The 15,846-nt window shown below is 63.9% G+C and overlaps 1 protein-coding gene across 5 annotated transcripts; it reads left to right on the top strand.

Moving 5' to 3' along the window:
- Window positions 1-529: 529 nt before the first annotated feature.
- On the top strand, window positions 530-14,767 carry CAMSAP3 (calmodulin regulated spectrin associated protein family member 3). 5 transcript variants are annotated; one of them, XM_059159830.1, is made up of 19 exons: window positions 530-776; window positions 6,203-6,456; window positions 6,758-6,880; window positions 6,963-7,058; window positions 7,247-7,279; window positions 8,183-8,230; window positions 8,490-8,628; window positions 9,178-9,317; window positions 9,402-9,495; window positions 9,569-9,623; window positions 9,783-9,856; window positions 10,103-10,172; window positions 10,321-11,725; window positions 12,506-12,645; window positions 12,726-13,024; window positions 13,416-13,515; window positions 13,805-13,917; window positions 14,003-14,121; window positions 14,214-14,767. In XM_059159830.1, exons 1-19 carry the CDS (start codon window positions 629-631, stop codon window positions 14,517-14,519), a joined length of 3,756 nt encoding a protein of 1,251 aa, XP_059015813.1. In that variant the 5' UTR covers window positions 530-628; the 3' UTR covers window positions 14,520-14,767. The 5 variants fall into 5 exon arrangements, with proteins under 5 accessions (XP_059015813.1, XP_059015810.1, XP_059015811.1 ...); XM_059159827.1 differs by having other exon boundaries at window positions 10,270-11,725; XM_059159828.1 differs by lacking the exon at window positions 7,247-7,279 and having other exon boundaries at window positions 10,270-11,725.
- The last annotated feature ends 1,079 nt before the right edge of the window (window positions 14,768-15,846 follow it).

Genomic DNA, 15,846 nt, shown 5'->3' with positions numbered 1-15,846 from the left:
ACAGTCCAGATCCTTGTACACACCACACACATGAAAAACACGGACACACACATGTGCCGTCACGCTCCCACCCAGATACACACACGCAGACACCCTCAAATACACTCCCCACCCGACTACATTCAGGGACGCACACACTGATGAGAACACACACACACTCTTGCACGTTCCCAATACGCAGTGGGACACAGGTGCACCCATGCACACGCCGCCTCTTGGCCGGGAATGACAAGCCCGCATGGATGCTCACACTCGCATCTAAGGGGACACACTTGGGCCAGCACACATCCGCAAACAGAGGGTCCCGCATCTTCCCCAGCGCACGCGCGCACACGCACTCCTCCGCAGCCTCCCGCCACCACCGCAGTCCGGACCCGCCCCACCCAGCGGCAGTCGGCCAGGCGAGGCGGCGGGGGGGGGTGGGTACCGGGTCGGGGTCCGGGCCGGGGGCGGGGCGCACCTGGGCTCCGCCCCGGGGCGGGGCCGACGCTGCGTCGCGAGCGCGAGCGGCCGCACCTGGGTCGGCGGCAGCAGCAGCGGCGGCGGCGGCGGGCCCGGTCCGGGTGCGAGCGCGGCGCAGCCCAGCTGGAGCGAGCGCGGAGCCGGCGCCCGCAGCCCCGGCGCCGCCATGGTGGAGGCGGCGCCCCCCGGGCCAGGGCCGCTGCGGAGGACCTTCCTGGTGCCCGAGATCAAGTCGCTGGACCAGTACGATTTCTCGCGGGCCAAGGCGGCGGCCAGCCTGGCGTGGGTGCTGCGGGCCGCGTTCGGGGGCGCAGGTACCGGGGCCGGGGGCGGCAGGTGCGGGGGGCGGGGCGCCGGGCCGCGGAGGCCGGGGCCGTGGGAACAATAGCGCCGGCCGCTGGGGGGCCCCGGGCTCGGGCCCCGCCGCGCCGGGCCTCCGGGCTTCCTGCTCGGCCCGGGCGGTGGACTTTGCCCGCCGGGCTGCGGGAGCGCGGTGGGGGTGGGGCCGGCGGCCCAGATCCGCGCCGGGATCCGGGCGTCCGGGAGCCCAGGTGAGCGGGGCGGGGTCTCCCGGGCGGGCCTTGCACGCCCTCCCCCCCTCACACATTCACATCACGCCCCCGCGAGGACCCCCGCTTCCCCACGGCCCCGCAGCCGGGACCCACAGCCCGCGTCAGCCCTCCCTGCGCTGCGGGCGGCGAGGGAGCCCTTACTTTCGCCTCCATGGCCGCGGCCAGCGGCTGGCAGCTGTGACTTATTACCCCATTTTGCCTAGGAGGCGGGCGAGCCCGGGAGAAGGGAATTGACTTGTCCGAGATCCGCGGGGGTGGGAGCCCAGGTGTAGGGCCTTCTCCCACCCGGACAGAGCCTCCACTCCTCCCTTAGGCCCACATGTGTGTGAAAGTCAGGCCACCCCAAGGGGAAGGATGCGGGTGGGTCCCCAGGAGGCGAGGGCCCGAGTGGGCCAAGTCAGGGCCCTAGGGCAGCCCCACCACTCAGGCCAGAGCTGGGAGCCAGGGCCTGTTACGGGGCAGCTGGGGTTAATTAAGGTCTGGGCCTTCAGGGGAGTCCTGAGGGGACACCTTGCTTTCCCACCGGCCTGCCCACTGGTCTTGGGACCAGAAGGGCACAGCCCATCCCCCTTTCGGTGGCCTTCCTAGATCAACCTGTTCTGGGTGTGGGGCTCAGGGACAGCTGCCCGTCTCCTGGGTCCGCCCAAGCCTGTGTCTTTCTCCCAGCACCCTCCCATGCAGGGCCCACTGTGGGGCCTGCCCTTCCCCGAGGATCTGCTAGAGGAAGAAAGGAGGCTGGCAGGGAGAGAGCCAGCTGTGCCCCAGCCTCTCCCATCCCAGGTTCTGTGGCCCTAGAGGGCTCAGCTTTGGGGACCAGACAGGGTTTGAACCCCCTCCACCAGGTTATGGACGAATTATTACAGTCCTCCAGAGCTGCTGTACCGCCCTCTGGAAAAGAGGGCATTTATTCACTTATCCATTCTGCAGATGTCGGGGGGGGGGCACCCACTAAGGGCCAGGGCAGTGCCTGGGTTGGTGGGCGTCCCAAGACCCTGTTCACAAGGTTGCTGGCGGCAGATCTCAGATTTCTTCGTGCTGTGTCTGGCATACTGTACCTCCTAAACAGCTGCTCGCTGTCCCTGCTGCTATAATCAGTAGTGGTATTTTTATAAATAATATTAATATCATCATGGAGCAGAAATTACTGTCCCATTTTGCAGAAAAGAAAGTGAAGTTTCCTGAGGCAATGTCCTGACTCCCCCAGTTCTGTTCTCACTGACCTGCTCCCCCCCGCACTGTGTCGTGTCCTCCCTGAGGGTCACGTTCAGTCCTCAGTCCCGCCTTCCTTCTCTGTATGGACGGGGCAGAGGAAGGTGGCCAAGCCCCAAGAGGGAAGTGGGGAACAAAGCTCCTCTCAATTCCTGAGCTCTGGGGCTTTTTGCCGGTGCCCATTGGGTGCCTGGCGCTGCTGGGTGCTCCGGACACAGGGAGTGGGAGCCGAGTTGGAGAGAGGGGGATGGGACAGGGGACCAGATCATTACTGCTTAGGGTGATAAGGTCTGTGTTGTAGATGCTGCCCAGGGGCTCAGGGAGGGAAGGAGAAGGGGAGTCTCCCCGGAGGAGGGAGGGTCGGGAGGAGGAAAGAGGCTGGCAGGGGGAGGCCCGGCTGTGCCCCAGCCTCTCCCATCCTTGAAGGATGCATAGGAGTTTTCCAGGGGGAGGAGACCTCATGTGAAAAGGCCTGGGGTTTGGACCAACAGGGCGTTCTCAGAGGAGGCTGTGCCGGTCCTGGTGGCGGGTGGTGCCTGGGGGAGGTGGGAGATGAGACAGGCTGGTGGGACCGAGGATGGCCTCTCAAGGAGGGTGTGTGTATTTTGTGGGGGATCTGAGGGCACTGGGGAGCTATGGAACATGTTTGAGGACGTGACAAAATGAGATCAGATGGGCAGTTGCCCAGGGAGCAGGTGGTTCTGGTGGTCGGGAAGCGCAGGTGTGAGGAGGCTGGACAGGAATGCAGGCAGCTGGGCTGCACGGGACTCTGGCTCAGAGATAAGAAAGGGTGCCATCTCTGTGCAAGTTTGGAAAACCCCACACAAAGTCCCTTATGTAGAGCATCACTGTGACCCATAGGGAACCTGGGTTCGTGGCCGCTGAGCACCATTTATGAGCTGTGTGATCTCGAGCGGGTTATCTCAGCTCCCTGGGCCTTGGTTTTCTCATCTGGACAGTGGGGCTAAGAATAAGTTGTCCTAAGGGTTCCACCAGGAAACGCATGCACGGTGGCGTTGGTCTCAGTCAGTGCAAGCGCTGTCGTAGAGCTGTGCAGTCCCAGGACGCGGCCACCACCACACGGGGCTGCTCTGAATTGTGATGCGTGAATGAACCACCCCGTGGCTTCTGAAGACTTCATAGTAAAGAAAAAGTGAAACATCACATAATGTTTTTATATTAATTACATGTTGAAATGCTAGTATCAGATTTGTCTGGGGTTAAGTATATTACTAAGGTTTCTCATTTCTACTTTCTTAATGGGGCGAGTACCCAGTTGAAAACTATGTCTGTGGGCCAAATTGTATTTCTCTCGGACAGCACTCCCTATGGTGAATGGCTAATGAACGTTTTGAGTCATGCGTGGTGGCTCTCTCTCTACCCAGCTGGGTGGTTTTGCCTCTTAGGAGACCGTTGAGGGCGTCTGGAGACATTTTTGGTTGTCACTACTTAGGAGGACGGTGCTCCTGGCATTTAGTGAGTAGAGGCTAGGGACTGTGCTGATTATCTTACAAAGCACTGGGCAGCCTACCCCATCCCCTGCCAAACACGGAAGAATTATTCAGCCCCAAATGCCAGCAGTGCTGGGGTGTTGGCACACACACACACAGGTGTAGAGGAAGTGCTTGATCAGCATTAACTAGTGGTGGCCCTAGCTCATGGTTTTCATCTTGAAGGCCCTGACAAGTCCTGCAGGAAAGTAACTTTTTTTCTTTTTTAAAGATTTTATTTATTTATTTGAGAGAAAGCAAGAGAGAGAGAGAGAGAGAGAATGAGAATGAGCAGTGGGGAGGGGCAGAGGGAGAGTGAGAGAGACGTGGGGCTCCATCCCAGGACCCCAGGATCATGACCCGAGCCACCGAAGACAGACGCTCAACTGACTGAGCCACCCAGGTGCCCCAGAAAGAAACTTGTTTAATTTTGCCAGTGGGAGCAGGAAGTGGGCAGGGCCTGGGGAGATAGGGAGCAGGGTTTGGGTTGGGGAGATGCCAAGAGGTTGAAACCTGAGGACATTAGGTGTTGGGGGGGGTGATGATTTCTCAGTGCAGTTTCAGAGAGAAGGAGCAGGTTTGGAGCAGGTACTGAGCATCATGGGAAATGCCCAGAGGGCAGTGGGACACAGGCCTGGGCTGCAGCAGGTGGCAGTGCTCAGATGGCTGTGGAAGCCACATTGGGGTGGGGGTGGGGGGTGGAGTCCATATCCATTTACAGGGCTGTTCTGATCAAGTGTCAGGAACCTGGCACTGACGGGGCATGTGGGAAGGAGGCCTGGCTTGAGTGGTGGGACAGAGAAGATGGGAAGCTGGGAGATGCTGGGGGAGGAAGGTTTCTGGAACAAGGAGGTGCTGGGCAGAGCGCCCGGGCAAGATACGGCCCACAGCTGTGCGTCAGAGGGCGACTGCTGGCCTTGGGGAGGCAGGGAGGTGGGGAGGCTGGCGGACAGGAGTTAGAGAGGTTGGGGTAAGGGTCCGGCGGAAGGAAGCAGAGCCTGGACAACTGTTCTCTCAAGAAGCTGCGCGGAGAGGGGCAGAGAGCAGGCACAAGTCTGCACAGGAGTAGAGCATTAAGAGGGAAGGTCAAGTGTGATTTTAGGGGGTGGGTCAGGAGCTGGGGCAGGGAGGGACTGAAGGGACCGATGCCCGGGTTCTTGTAGGGGAAGGCAGGGGGCCTCTGGGGAGCATGGCTGGGAAGACAGGCACCTGAGGACGGTCTGGGGTGTCCTGTGCAAATGTTCTTTTTTTTTTTTTAAATTTATTTGACAGAGGGAAATCACAAGTAGATGGAGAGGCAGGCAGAGAGAGAGAGAGAGAGAGGGAAGCAGGCTCCCTGCTGAGCAGAGAGCCCGATGCGGGACTGGATCCCAGGACCCTGAGATCATGACCGGAGCCGAAGGCAGCGGCTTAACCCACTGAGCCACCCAGGCGCCCTGTGTGCAAATGTTCTTAAGCAGTAGAATCCTGCTCCCCATCCTCTCAGACACATAGAACCCCAATAAGCAAAACAGCTGTTCGGACTGGAATTAAGAGTTGGGGCCTCCCTGGGAGGCCCCCATGAGGGCCGGCTCCCCATGCTGGCCTCAGCCACTTCCTCCTAGACCTCCCCAGAGACTCGTCCTCATGGCCTCTTCTGGTCTTTCTCCTCCCCACCCTTGGGTCCTGCTGGGGACCAGCCCTCCCAGCGCCCACCGCCCCCATGGGGCCCCCCCTCCCGACCTCCTCCCCTGCTGGTGTCATTCTCTGGCATTCGGTGTTGTGGGGGAAGGGGGGTTGTGGCCGCCTCTGCTAGATGATCTCACCTCTGCCCTGAGTCCCTCACACTCAGTCTCTGCTGCCTCACCTGCGGGCCCTCCTGTCCCCCCATCTTTCCGGTCACACCTGATGGGGCCTGGGCACCTCCCTCCCCCACTCTGTGCCCCACCAGCTGGCCCTCAGAGCCACAGCTCACCCCACCCCAGCCTTCAAGCTGAGAGAGAGGGTGTAGGTCTGCTGAAGGCCCGGGTTTGAATCCCAATGCCAGTGTGGCCCAGCGGTGTGGCTTTTCCCACCCTGTGCCTCAATTTCTGGAGTTACCTCTTGTGCCCTGGCTGCGGCTTCCCCGGCTTCCCCAGCTTCTCCAGCTTCCCCAGCTGGCGGGCCACCCAGGGAGATCCATTAAACCATCTTGTCCTTGTGATTGTTCTTTGAGGGCCTCCAGGACCACCCACGTCCCCACAAGGCCCTGCGCAGGTGGCAGCCTCCTCTCGGGTCCCAGAGCTGCTCTCCCCTCCCTACCGGAGGCCCTTTGCTCTCCCACCGCCTGGCCCCAGGCCGGCGCGGGCCCCTCCACCCTGACCTCCTCCGGGGGCCTCCTGCACACGAGCGCGGCGTGCTTCCGCGCAGGTCCCCCGGCCTCCCGTCCCGGTGCCGTCTTCCCTGCGGGTGCCGGGGTCCTGACCCGCCGTGCCCCGCCTCGCCCCACAGAGCACGTGCCCTCGGAGCTGTGGGAGCCCTTCTACACGGACCAGTATGCGCAGGAGCACGTGAAGCCCCCGGTGACGCGGCTGCTGCTCTCGGCCGAGCTCTACTGCCGGGCCTGGCGCCAGGCGCTGCCGCAGCTCGAGACGCCCCCCAGCCCCTCGGCGCTGCTGGCCCTGCTGGCGCGGAGGGGCACGGTGCCCGCGCTGCCCGAGCGCCCGGTGCAGGAGGCCGACCTGAGGCACCAGCCCATCCTCATGGTAGGCCCCGCGACTTCCCGCCACGCCCGCCGGGCTCCTCCCTGAAGGCTCCTCCCGCCAGGCTTGGCTCCTCCCCAGAGGCACCGCCAGGCCTTTGCGGACCTGCCTTCTGGCCCTCCAGGACCCCTCTCCTGGCTCCTTCCCTGATGCCCCGCCTACTGACCCTGGCCCATCCCCAAAGCCCCTCCTACTTCAAGCCCCGCCCCCTACCCAATCCTGAGGGTCTTCCTCTCCTCCCTCAGCGGTGAGGGGAGCGTCTGTCCCTCGCCCTGGTCTCACCCCTCAGCCCTTACCTCCACAGGGAGCCCACCTGGCTGTCATTGACGCCCTCATGGTTGCCTTTGCCTTCGAGTGGACAAAGACACTGCCCGGTCCTTTGGCCCTGGCCAGCTTGGAGCACAAGCTCCTTTTCTGGGTGGACACGGTAGGTGGGGTTAGGCTGCTGTGGGCTGGGGGCCGGGGTGGCCCGGTGACTGGAGCTCTGGTGACCTCTCCCTGCTCCCCAGACCATCCGGCGGCTGCAGGAGAAGACAGAGCAGGAAGCTGCCCAGAGAGCCTCTCCTGCGGCCCCTGCCGATGGGGTGGCCCCAGCACAGCCCTCGGTGAGGCTAGGGCGATGGATGGATGGACGGACAGAAGGACAGTTGGAGGGCTGGGTGGGCGGGGAAGGGCTGCACCTCGAGGCCATTCCTGCACTGGGAGAGGGGGCTTGAGGTGACTCTCTCTCTCTCTCTCTGCCCTCTCCCCTGTGCCTCTCCTGCTGCTCTCCCCTCTCCCTCTGTGGCATCAGTGCCCCACACGCTGGTACTGGAAGCTGGTTCCTGTAAGTGGGGCTGTTTCTCCGCCCCGTCTGCCTGCCTTGCTTGTCGCTTTGTCTCTCCCTGTGTCTGTTCTGCCTGCCTGTTGGCTCCCCCCCTACTTCTTCCCAGCTGTGAGCAAAAGACGTGGACCCCAGCCCTGGGGGGGGTAGAGAGAAGCCCTCTGCAGACTCAGAAAAGAGACGAGTCTCTGCCATTAGCTGCCAGGGCAGACCCCTCCCCAGTTACCGCTCAGGGGGATGGGCCTCCCCTCCCAGGAATCGAGAGGACAGAGCTCCTCGGCTTGTCTGTCTTAGCTGAGCCGGGAGACTTCCTGCACCTCCGAAGGGAGGACCCTAGCCCGTCAGACATGCGGATCCTGACCCCAGTGGCAGGGCACATGGAGATCACCCCCTTGGTCAAGAAGAAGATCCCCAACCCAGGGGAAGGTGGAAGGATGTTCCCAAGACCCCAGTTTCCCTAAGGACGGGTCCCAGCTTTGGTGGGCGGGGGGGTGCCCATCCCTGAAGCACAACCAGGGGGAGGTGCCCCCCACAAGTGGGAGGCTTTGGGCTGGACAGGGTCCCTCCCTTCGCTCACTCTGGGGCCCCCTTCCTTCCACCCTCGGGCCTGGGTTGGGGGTTCCTCTCTCCTTCTGCCTATCTGCTTCCTCTGCATCCCCTCCCCAAGCTGGGGCCTGGGTCTTTTGTTGGGAGGCGGAGGTTCCCTGCATGGGAGGCTGCTCTGTGGGGTCCCTCCAGGCTGGGAGGAGCTTGGGGTCCCCAAAGCTGGCCAGAGCGTGGTCGCAGCTGGATGGCCAGGGCTCATGACAGGGTCAGGGCGAGCTCCCCCTCCCCTGGAGGTGAGCTTGGGGGCCCAGCAAGTCAGCACCCCTCCCGCCCCGCTGACGGCTGCTCCTCTCCCCCCAGCACGCAATTGCCTTCTGTTTGAAGGAGTCGGGGAGCAAACCCCCCATGGTAATGTATCCCCCGCCCCAGGCTCCCGGGAGCCCCGCCCTAGCCCTCGCTGCTGGCCTGGCTGCTCGCAGACACTTCCTTTGCCTCTTGCTGCTGCCCTTCCCCCGCTCCAGGCTGGCCCCACTCTGGCTCTGGGACCCCCAGCTTCACGCCCCCACATGGCGGAAACCCCAGCCACCCCCCCCCACCCAGCCTGCGCGACCACTGACTTGGGACCAGCCTGACCCTCTGCCCTAACTCGGCTCTGCCCCATCCACAGATCCGTTACCGCAAGGACCGAGCTGTGGCCCGACGTGCCCCCTGCTTTCCAAATGTCACCACCCTCCAGGATCTGGCAAGTGGGGCTGCACTGGCTGCCACGATCCACTGCTACTGTCCCCAGCTCTTGCGACTCGAGGGTGAGTGTGTGGGCCTGGGCCACACTCGTCCTTGGGAGCCTGGCCCCTGGGCATCTGCCCCAGAGTGGGGCAGTAATTATGAGGGCGGCTTCCAGAACTGGTGGAGCGGGACTTGCACACTTTCCCTCAGTGAGCTGTGTGACCTTGCGCAAGTGTCTCAACTTCTCTGTGCTTAGTATAATTCATTCCTGCAGCAAATATTTATAGAATGCCAGATTCCATTTTAGAGCCAGTGAGAACAAAACAGAGGGGCTTCTGACCTCAGGTAGCTCCCATCCTAGTTGGGAGAGAAAGACAATAAGTTCATCCAGAAGAACATTCTGGATCTTAGGTGCTCCAAGGTGGGCTGGGTGGGTCAGGAAAAGCTTTTTGAGTTGAGTTCTTGGAGGACTAGTTCTGCAGGCAGTTGGGAACAGGTGCAGAGACCCGAGAACAGCCTGTCCTAGTACCCACTTTGTCGAGGGCACCTAGCACAAGGAGGCCCTCGCTTCCCCAGGGCCCCGTCCTCCTTCCCATAGATCTGGGGACCCAGGTATCCTGTCCCTACAGAGGTGTGCCTCAAGGACCCCATGTCCGTGGCGGACAGCCTGTACAACCTCCAGCTGGTGCAGGATTTCTGTGCCTCCCGCCTTCCTCGTGGCTGCCCGCTCTCCCTCGAGGACCTGCTTTATGTCCCACCGCCCCTCAAGGTAAGGTCACCTCGAGGCCTTGTGGGCTGAGGCAGGTGTCCAGGGCCACAGGCACCGGGGGCTGACCCTGCCTTCTGCCTCCAGGTCAACCTGGTGGTGCTGCTCGCCGAGATGTTCATGTGCTTTGAGGTGCTGAAACCTGATTTCGTGCAGGCCAAGGACCTGCCTGATGGTCATGGTGAGGCCTGGCCCCGGGTGTGGGGCGGGGTAGGGAGGCCAGGCCCGGCCTGACCCTGCTTTCTCTGCGGCAGCTGCCTCCCCCCGGGCCACAGAGGCCTCTCCTGCTCAGAACAGCAGTGGCTGCAGGTACGGTTGCCCTGTCGGGTGAGTCTCCGTGGCGGTGGTGGGCTCCTCCCCTCGCTGGGCACTGCACCAGAGCTAGGAGACACCCTGTGCTCCACTCCTGGGAGAGGTGACCCCCTTCCTGTGGAGGGACCCCCTTGGCTGACATGCATCTCTTGGCAGCTCTCCCGTCTTCAACTTCCGCCACCCGCTCCTGTCACCCGGCGGCCCCCAGTCCCCACTCCGGGGATCCACAGGTGAGGGCAGGGGTACAGCTGGTTGCTGGCGACCCCCACCAAACACAACTTCAGCAGATTTCACTTCTCCCGGCCCCTCCACCAGGTCCCTCTGACACCTGAATGATCCCATGGTGATCCTAACCTCCCCAGTGGCCCCAGCTATCCACATAATGCCCCGTCAGTGACACACTCTGGCTGACCCCACCCAGGGTCCCCAGCAACTCCATAGTGACCACTGAGTGACCACTTACCACCCCTCCCCAGGCTCACTGAAGTCCTCCCCGTCCATGTCCCACATGGAGGCCCTCGGCAAGGCCTGGAATCGGCAGCTCAGGTGAGTGCATCTCTGGGGCCTGGCTGGGGGGGGCAGGCTGGGTGGGGGCGGGGCTGGGGCTCGTCCCAGGGGCTGACCCCTCCCTCCTGCCGCCCAGCCGTCCCCTTTCCCAGGCAGTGTCGTTCAGCACCCCCTTTGGCCTGGACAGCGACGTGGATGTCGTCATGGGAGACCCCGTGCTGCTCCGCTCCGTCAGCTCAGACAGCTTGGGCCCCCCACGCCCTGTTCCAGCCCGGACCCCCGTCCAGCCGACCCCGGAGCCTGGCGACCTGCCTACCATCGAGGAGGCCCTGCAGATCATCCACAGTGCCGAGCCCCGGCTGCTCCCCGATGGGGCTGCCGACGGCAGCTTCTACCTCCACTCCCCTGAGGGCTCCTCCAAACTGCCGCTGGCTTCCTCCTACCCACTCGAGGGGGCCTCAAAGCCACTGCCTGATGGGCCCACCAAAGCACCCACCTACGTGCCCCACCCCGAGGGCCCCTTGAAACCATCTCCCTGCCCAGCAGGGGAGGTGTCGAAATCGCTGGCCCTATCTGAGGGCTCCCCAAAGGCAGCAGCTTCGTCCCCAGCGGCCAGCAACTCTGAGGTCAAGATGACCAGCTTTGCTGAACGCAAGAAGCAGCTGGTCAAGGCTGAGGCTGAGGCAGGGTCCCCGGCGGCCACCCCCACAGCGCCAGAGGCCCTGAGCTCAGAGATGAGTGAGCTGGGGGCCCGGCTGGAGGAGAAACGGCGGGCCATTGAGGCTCAGAAGCGACGGATCGAGGCCATCTTTGCCAAGCACCGCCAGCGGCTGGGCAAGAGCGCCTTCCTGCAGGTGCAGCCACGGGAGGCCGGAGGGGAGGCAGAGGCGGAGCCGGGCCCGGTCCCTGGTGGGGAGCGGCCAGCGGGTGAGGGCCAGGGTGATCCATCCCCACGGCCCAAGGCAGTGACCTTCTCACCGGAACTGGGCCCGGTGCCCCCCGAGGGGCTTGGGGACTATAACCGGGCGGTCAGCAAGCTAAGTGCCGCGCTGAGCTCACTGCAGCGGGACATGCAGAGGCTCACGGACCAGCAGCAGCGGCTCCTGGCCCCACCGGAGGCCCCGGGGCCCGCCCCGCCGCCCGCCGCGTGGGTCATTCCCGGCCCCACGGCGGGTCCCAAAGCCGCCTCTCCCAGCCCTGCTCGGCGCGCCCCGGCTGCCCGGCGCAGCCCCGGGCCCGGCCCCAGCCCGACACCCCGAAGCCCGAAACACGCACGGCCAGCAGAGCTGCGGCTTGCGCCCCTGACGAGAGTGCTCACGCCTCCCCACGACGTCGACAGCCTCCCGCACCTGCGCAAGTTCTCACCAAGCCAGGTGCCCGTGCAGACGCGCTCCTCCATCCTCCTGGCGGAGGGGTCGCCTCCCGAGGAGCCCGTGGCCCGGCCCGGCCTCATCGAGATCCCGCTGCGCAGCCTGGCGGAGCCCGCGGCCGAGGACGAGGGAGATGGGAGCCCCCCTGGTGCTGAGGATTCCTTAGAGGAAGAGGCGTCTTCAGAGGGGGAGCCCCGGGCCGGTCTGGGGTTCTTCTATAAGGTCAGCGTCCCCCAAGCCGGTGGGGGAAGGGACCCGCTGGCTGGTCAGGGAGGGGGCACGCTGGTGGATAAACGGGGATGTGGCTGGCCAGGTGGGAGTGGACAGACGTGATGGATGGATGGATGGGCGGGCAGGTGACAGACTCACCTGGACGCCTGCAGTCACGTGCTGACTGGCCTTTACCGTCCAAGTCCCTGCTCCATCCCTGGCCATTTCAACAGCACGGATATATTATAGGTATTTATGTTAGCGGAAACTGGACTTTGTCAGTCCCCTGCTAAAACCCTTTTGTGGCATCCCTTGCTCTTAGAATAAAAAAAGTCTTTGTGGCTTTGGGCCCATCCGCCCCACGCTCCGCTGCCCAGCCCCACCAGCCTCCTCACTGTTCCATGCCTGCTAGGCGTGTTCCGGCCTCGGGGCTTTTGCGTTTGCTGTTCCCTTTGCCTGGAATATTCTTTTCCCCTCTTCCCCCTCCCCAGTGAAGTCCCCGTCCTCCTCTGGAAGCCGCCTTTAGTGCCCCCAGGTTAGGCTAGGCGTGTCCCCACACCGTGGACTGATAGCCTTCCCCATCGGGTCAAACACGTGGTGCAAAGAGCACCCAGTCTGGCTGGGTCCCCGTTTAGCCCTCGTACGCAGCACAGGGCCGTGCGTAAAGCAGGAGCCCACTGGGTGCCTTCAGACCCGTTGCACAAGGCAAAGGAGGGGTGCGTGGTTAGCAGGTGGGGTGGGCAGAGAAGTACTAGGGGAGGATGGCCAGCTGGACTCGGTGCCTGCCCCCAGGATGAAGACAAGCCCGAGGACGAGATGGCCCAAAAGCGGGCCAGCCTGCTGGAGCGGCAGCAACGGCGGGCGGAGGAGGCGCGGCGGCGGAAGCAGTGGCAGGAGGCGGAGAAGGAGCAGCGGAGGGAAGAGGCCGCGCGGTGAGCGGGGGGCTGCCCGGGACACCTGCTGCCACACAGCCTGGGACCTGTCTGACGGCTCGGTAACTCTCGGTCTGCAGGCTGGCCCAGGAGGAGGTGACTCAGGCCCCCCCAGCTCCGGTGGCCCCTGCGGCAGCCCCAGCCCCTGCTGGGAGGGCCCCGGCGGAGGAGGAGGTGGGCCCTCGGCGGGGGGACTTCACGCGGCTCGAGTATGAACGCCGGGCCCAGCTGAAGCTGATGGACGACCTTGACAAAGTGCTGCGGCCACGGGCTGCGGGGACCGGGGGGCCAGGCCGGGGTGGGCGGAGGGCCCCCCGGCCACGCTCCGGTTGCTGTGATGACTCGGCCCTGGCACGAAGCCCTGCCCGAGGCCTGCTGGGTAAGGACCCTGTCGGGCTGCGGCGTCGTGCCTGCCCGCTGCGCTTGTCCAGGGCTCGCTGAGACACCCCACCCCGCCATGAGTACATAGGGCAAAAGAGGTCTTGAGGGGTTGCCCGTGTCTGTGAGACTTCAGAGGGGTGTGGGGTCTACAGTGGCAGAAGGCATGCCCAGAGCTTAAGGGCTGCAAGGCTCTCTCGGGAATGCTATGGAGCAAGAGCTTTTGGGGGGGGGGGGGAGGTGTGTCCCAGTCGGAGGGCACAGGGTGAGGGTCTCAGGCAGGGTGACCCCATGTTCCTTCCACAGCCTGTCAGGTAACCCCCTCCCCACCCCCAGGCCCTTCGGAGGCAGGGGGATTTGGGTAGGGATGACCCCACGCCCTCTTCTCCCAGGCTCCCGGCTCAGCAAAGTCTACTCTCAGTCCACCCTGTCACTGTCCACCGTGGCCAACGAGGCCCCCAATAACCTTGGCGTGAAGAGGCCCACGTCTCGGTGAGTCTGGCCTGGGCAGCCTCTCACGGTCTGTGTGTCTTGTCGAAGGGAGAACGCAATCCTGTGCGTTGCGCAAGGGCGCTGCTGACGGGTGCCAAGAACGCGCCTGTGCACCCGAGTGGGGGGCAGACGAGTGGGGGCGCAGGCACCTGCCGCCGGAGTACGCACACACACGTGCGCGTCTCCCCCGCCGCAGGGTCCCAGGCTGGTCCCTTCCCTGGTCCCTCTGCTTCTGGGGAGGCTTCCCTTACCGCTGACTGCACCCCTGTCGCCTCCTGTCCGCCCCCAGGGCTCCGTCCCCATCCGGCCTCATGTCCCCCAGCCGCCTGCCTGGCAGCCGTGAGCGCGACTGGGACAACGGCAGCAACGCCTCGTCCCCCGCGTCGGTGCCCGAGTACACGGGTGAGTGGGGCCGGAGCTGGCGAGCCCAGGCCCTGCCTGTCCCCCACCCCGGCCCCGCAGCCCCGCTGACTGCCTCGCTCCCTAGGTCCACGGCTGTACAAGGAGCCCAGCGCCAAGTCCAACAAGTTCATCATTCACAACGCCCTGTCTCACTGCTGCCTGGCAGGCAAGGTCAACGAACCGCAGAAGAACCGCATTCTCGAGGTCAGCCCGCGCCTGGCGGTGGCGGGGTTGGTGGGGGGAGGTTGGGGAGGCCCTGCCCCCGCCCTGGCCAACCGCTTCCGCCGCCCCACCAGGAAATTGAGAAGAGCAAGGCCAACCACTTCCTGATCCTCTTCCGCGATTCAAGCTGCCAGTTCCGGGCCCTCTACACGCTGTCCGGGGAGACAGAGGAGCTGACCCGCCTGGCGGGCTACGGCCCCCGCACGGTCACACCCGCCATGGTTGAGGGCATCTACAAGTACAACTCAGACCGCAAGCGCTTTACCCAGATCCCTGCCAAGACCATGTCCATGAGCGTAGATGCCTTCACCATCCAGGGCCACCTCTGGCAGAGCAAGAAGCCCACGACTCCCAAGAAGGGCAGCAGCACCCCCAAGTAGCCTCGCCCCGGTGGTACAGGGGGTGGGTCCCAGCCGCGCCCTCCCGGAGGACAGCCTGGAGGACAATCAGTTGGTATTCCTGGGTCTCGTCTGTCCCCAACCTTGTCCGGGTAGGGCTGGAGTCCCTACCCCCTAACTTCTGTCCTGTCCTGCTGTGGGGGCTGAGCCGGGAGGTTCAGGGACTCAGGGCTCAGCTCAGTCCCCTGTCCGTCCTCTCCATCTTCTTGAATAAAATAATTTAGAAAGAGCTTGGGTGCCGGCATTTTCCTGAGGCTGACTGGGGCAACTGGTGATCTCTCTGCCTGTTTTCCTTTCTCCTCAACAGCCTAGATGTGGCTTCCTGCCAAGGCCCCTCATGGTCCCTCCTTGGCCGCCTCTCCCCGTGGCCTCCGCACCCGCCACTCACTCCCCTGTTCTCAGTGCAGAGGCTACCGGCCCCTCCTGGCATTTGGTGTGCGGCCGGCAGCTAAGCTTGACCTCTCCAACTGCCACCTGCCTCCATTTCTGGGCTCAGTTGTCATCGCTAGAAAGGGTTCCCATGTTTCTCTCCCACAAGTTCCACATTGAAGGGTCTGGGTCTATCCTTGGCATGGCCACGGACATCTGAGATGTGGGCCCTGCGCTGTGAGCTCGAGCTGGCCTGAGCTCCTGGTCTCCCTGTGGCTCAGGCACGGGACCAGCTCCCCCCACCCCGCCCCTTCTCCCTGCCCCCCATGCCTGACGGCCTCTTCGGTCTACCTTGCTTCTCTCCATCCCCACCCCCCGCCCAGTCCAAGCCTGTGTCCTGGGCCTCCCCACCCGTGCCCTCCCCCCCCCCCAGTAAGCCAATCCCTCAGCCTGCACAGCCCGTTCAGGGCACAAATCTGATTACATCCCTCAATGCTTAAAATCCCTTATTAGTTTAGAGCTCACTAATGGCTTCCCAGAGCTTAGGCCTAAGGACCACGCCCCGGCCCCGGCCCTGGCCCAGGGCTGAGGACTGCTCCTGGCTGCTGTCCAGGGTGAGAAGTACCTTGCTAAGCCCGTCAACCTGCCTTCTCCTGAGAGGTCGTTGGCGCCCTGGCTCAGGAAGAAACAGTCTAGAGAGGGGAGGCCGAGTGTATCCACCTGCCAGTGCGGGCACGGGCTGGCAAGACTTGGGCAGTCGGGGGCAAAGCCCTCAAAGAGGCCTCAGGCGGCAGAGACTGGCCACGGAGTCCAGAACTGGCTCTGCAGGGTGAGGGCGGGGCATAGGCCCGGGCCTGGAGCCCAGCTGCCCCACCCCCTGCACCAGCCAATCTGGGGGTGGGGGAGGGCGGCGGCGCGGGGGGGGGGGGGGGGGGGGAGA

Source organism: Mustela lutreola, chromosome 2 (genome assembly GCF_030435805.1).
Source record: "Mustela lutreola isolate mMusLut2 chromosome 2, mMusLut2.pri, whole genome shotgun sequence".
NCBI lineage: Eukaryota > Metazoa > Chordata > Mammalia > Carnivora > Mustelidae > Mustela > Mustela lutreola.
The sequence above is the reverse complement of the archived record's forward strand: the minus strand, read 5'-3'. Positions and strand labels throughout refer to the sequence as shown.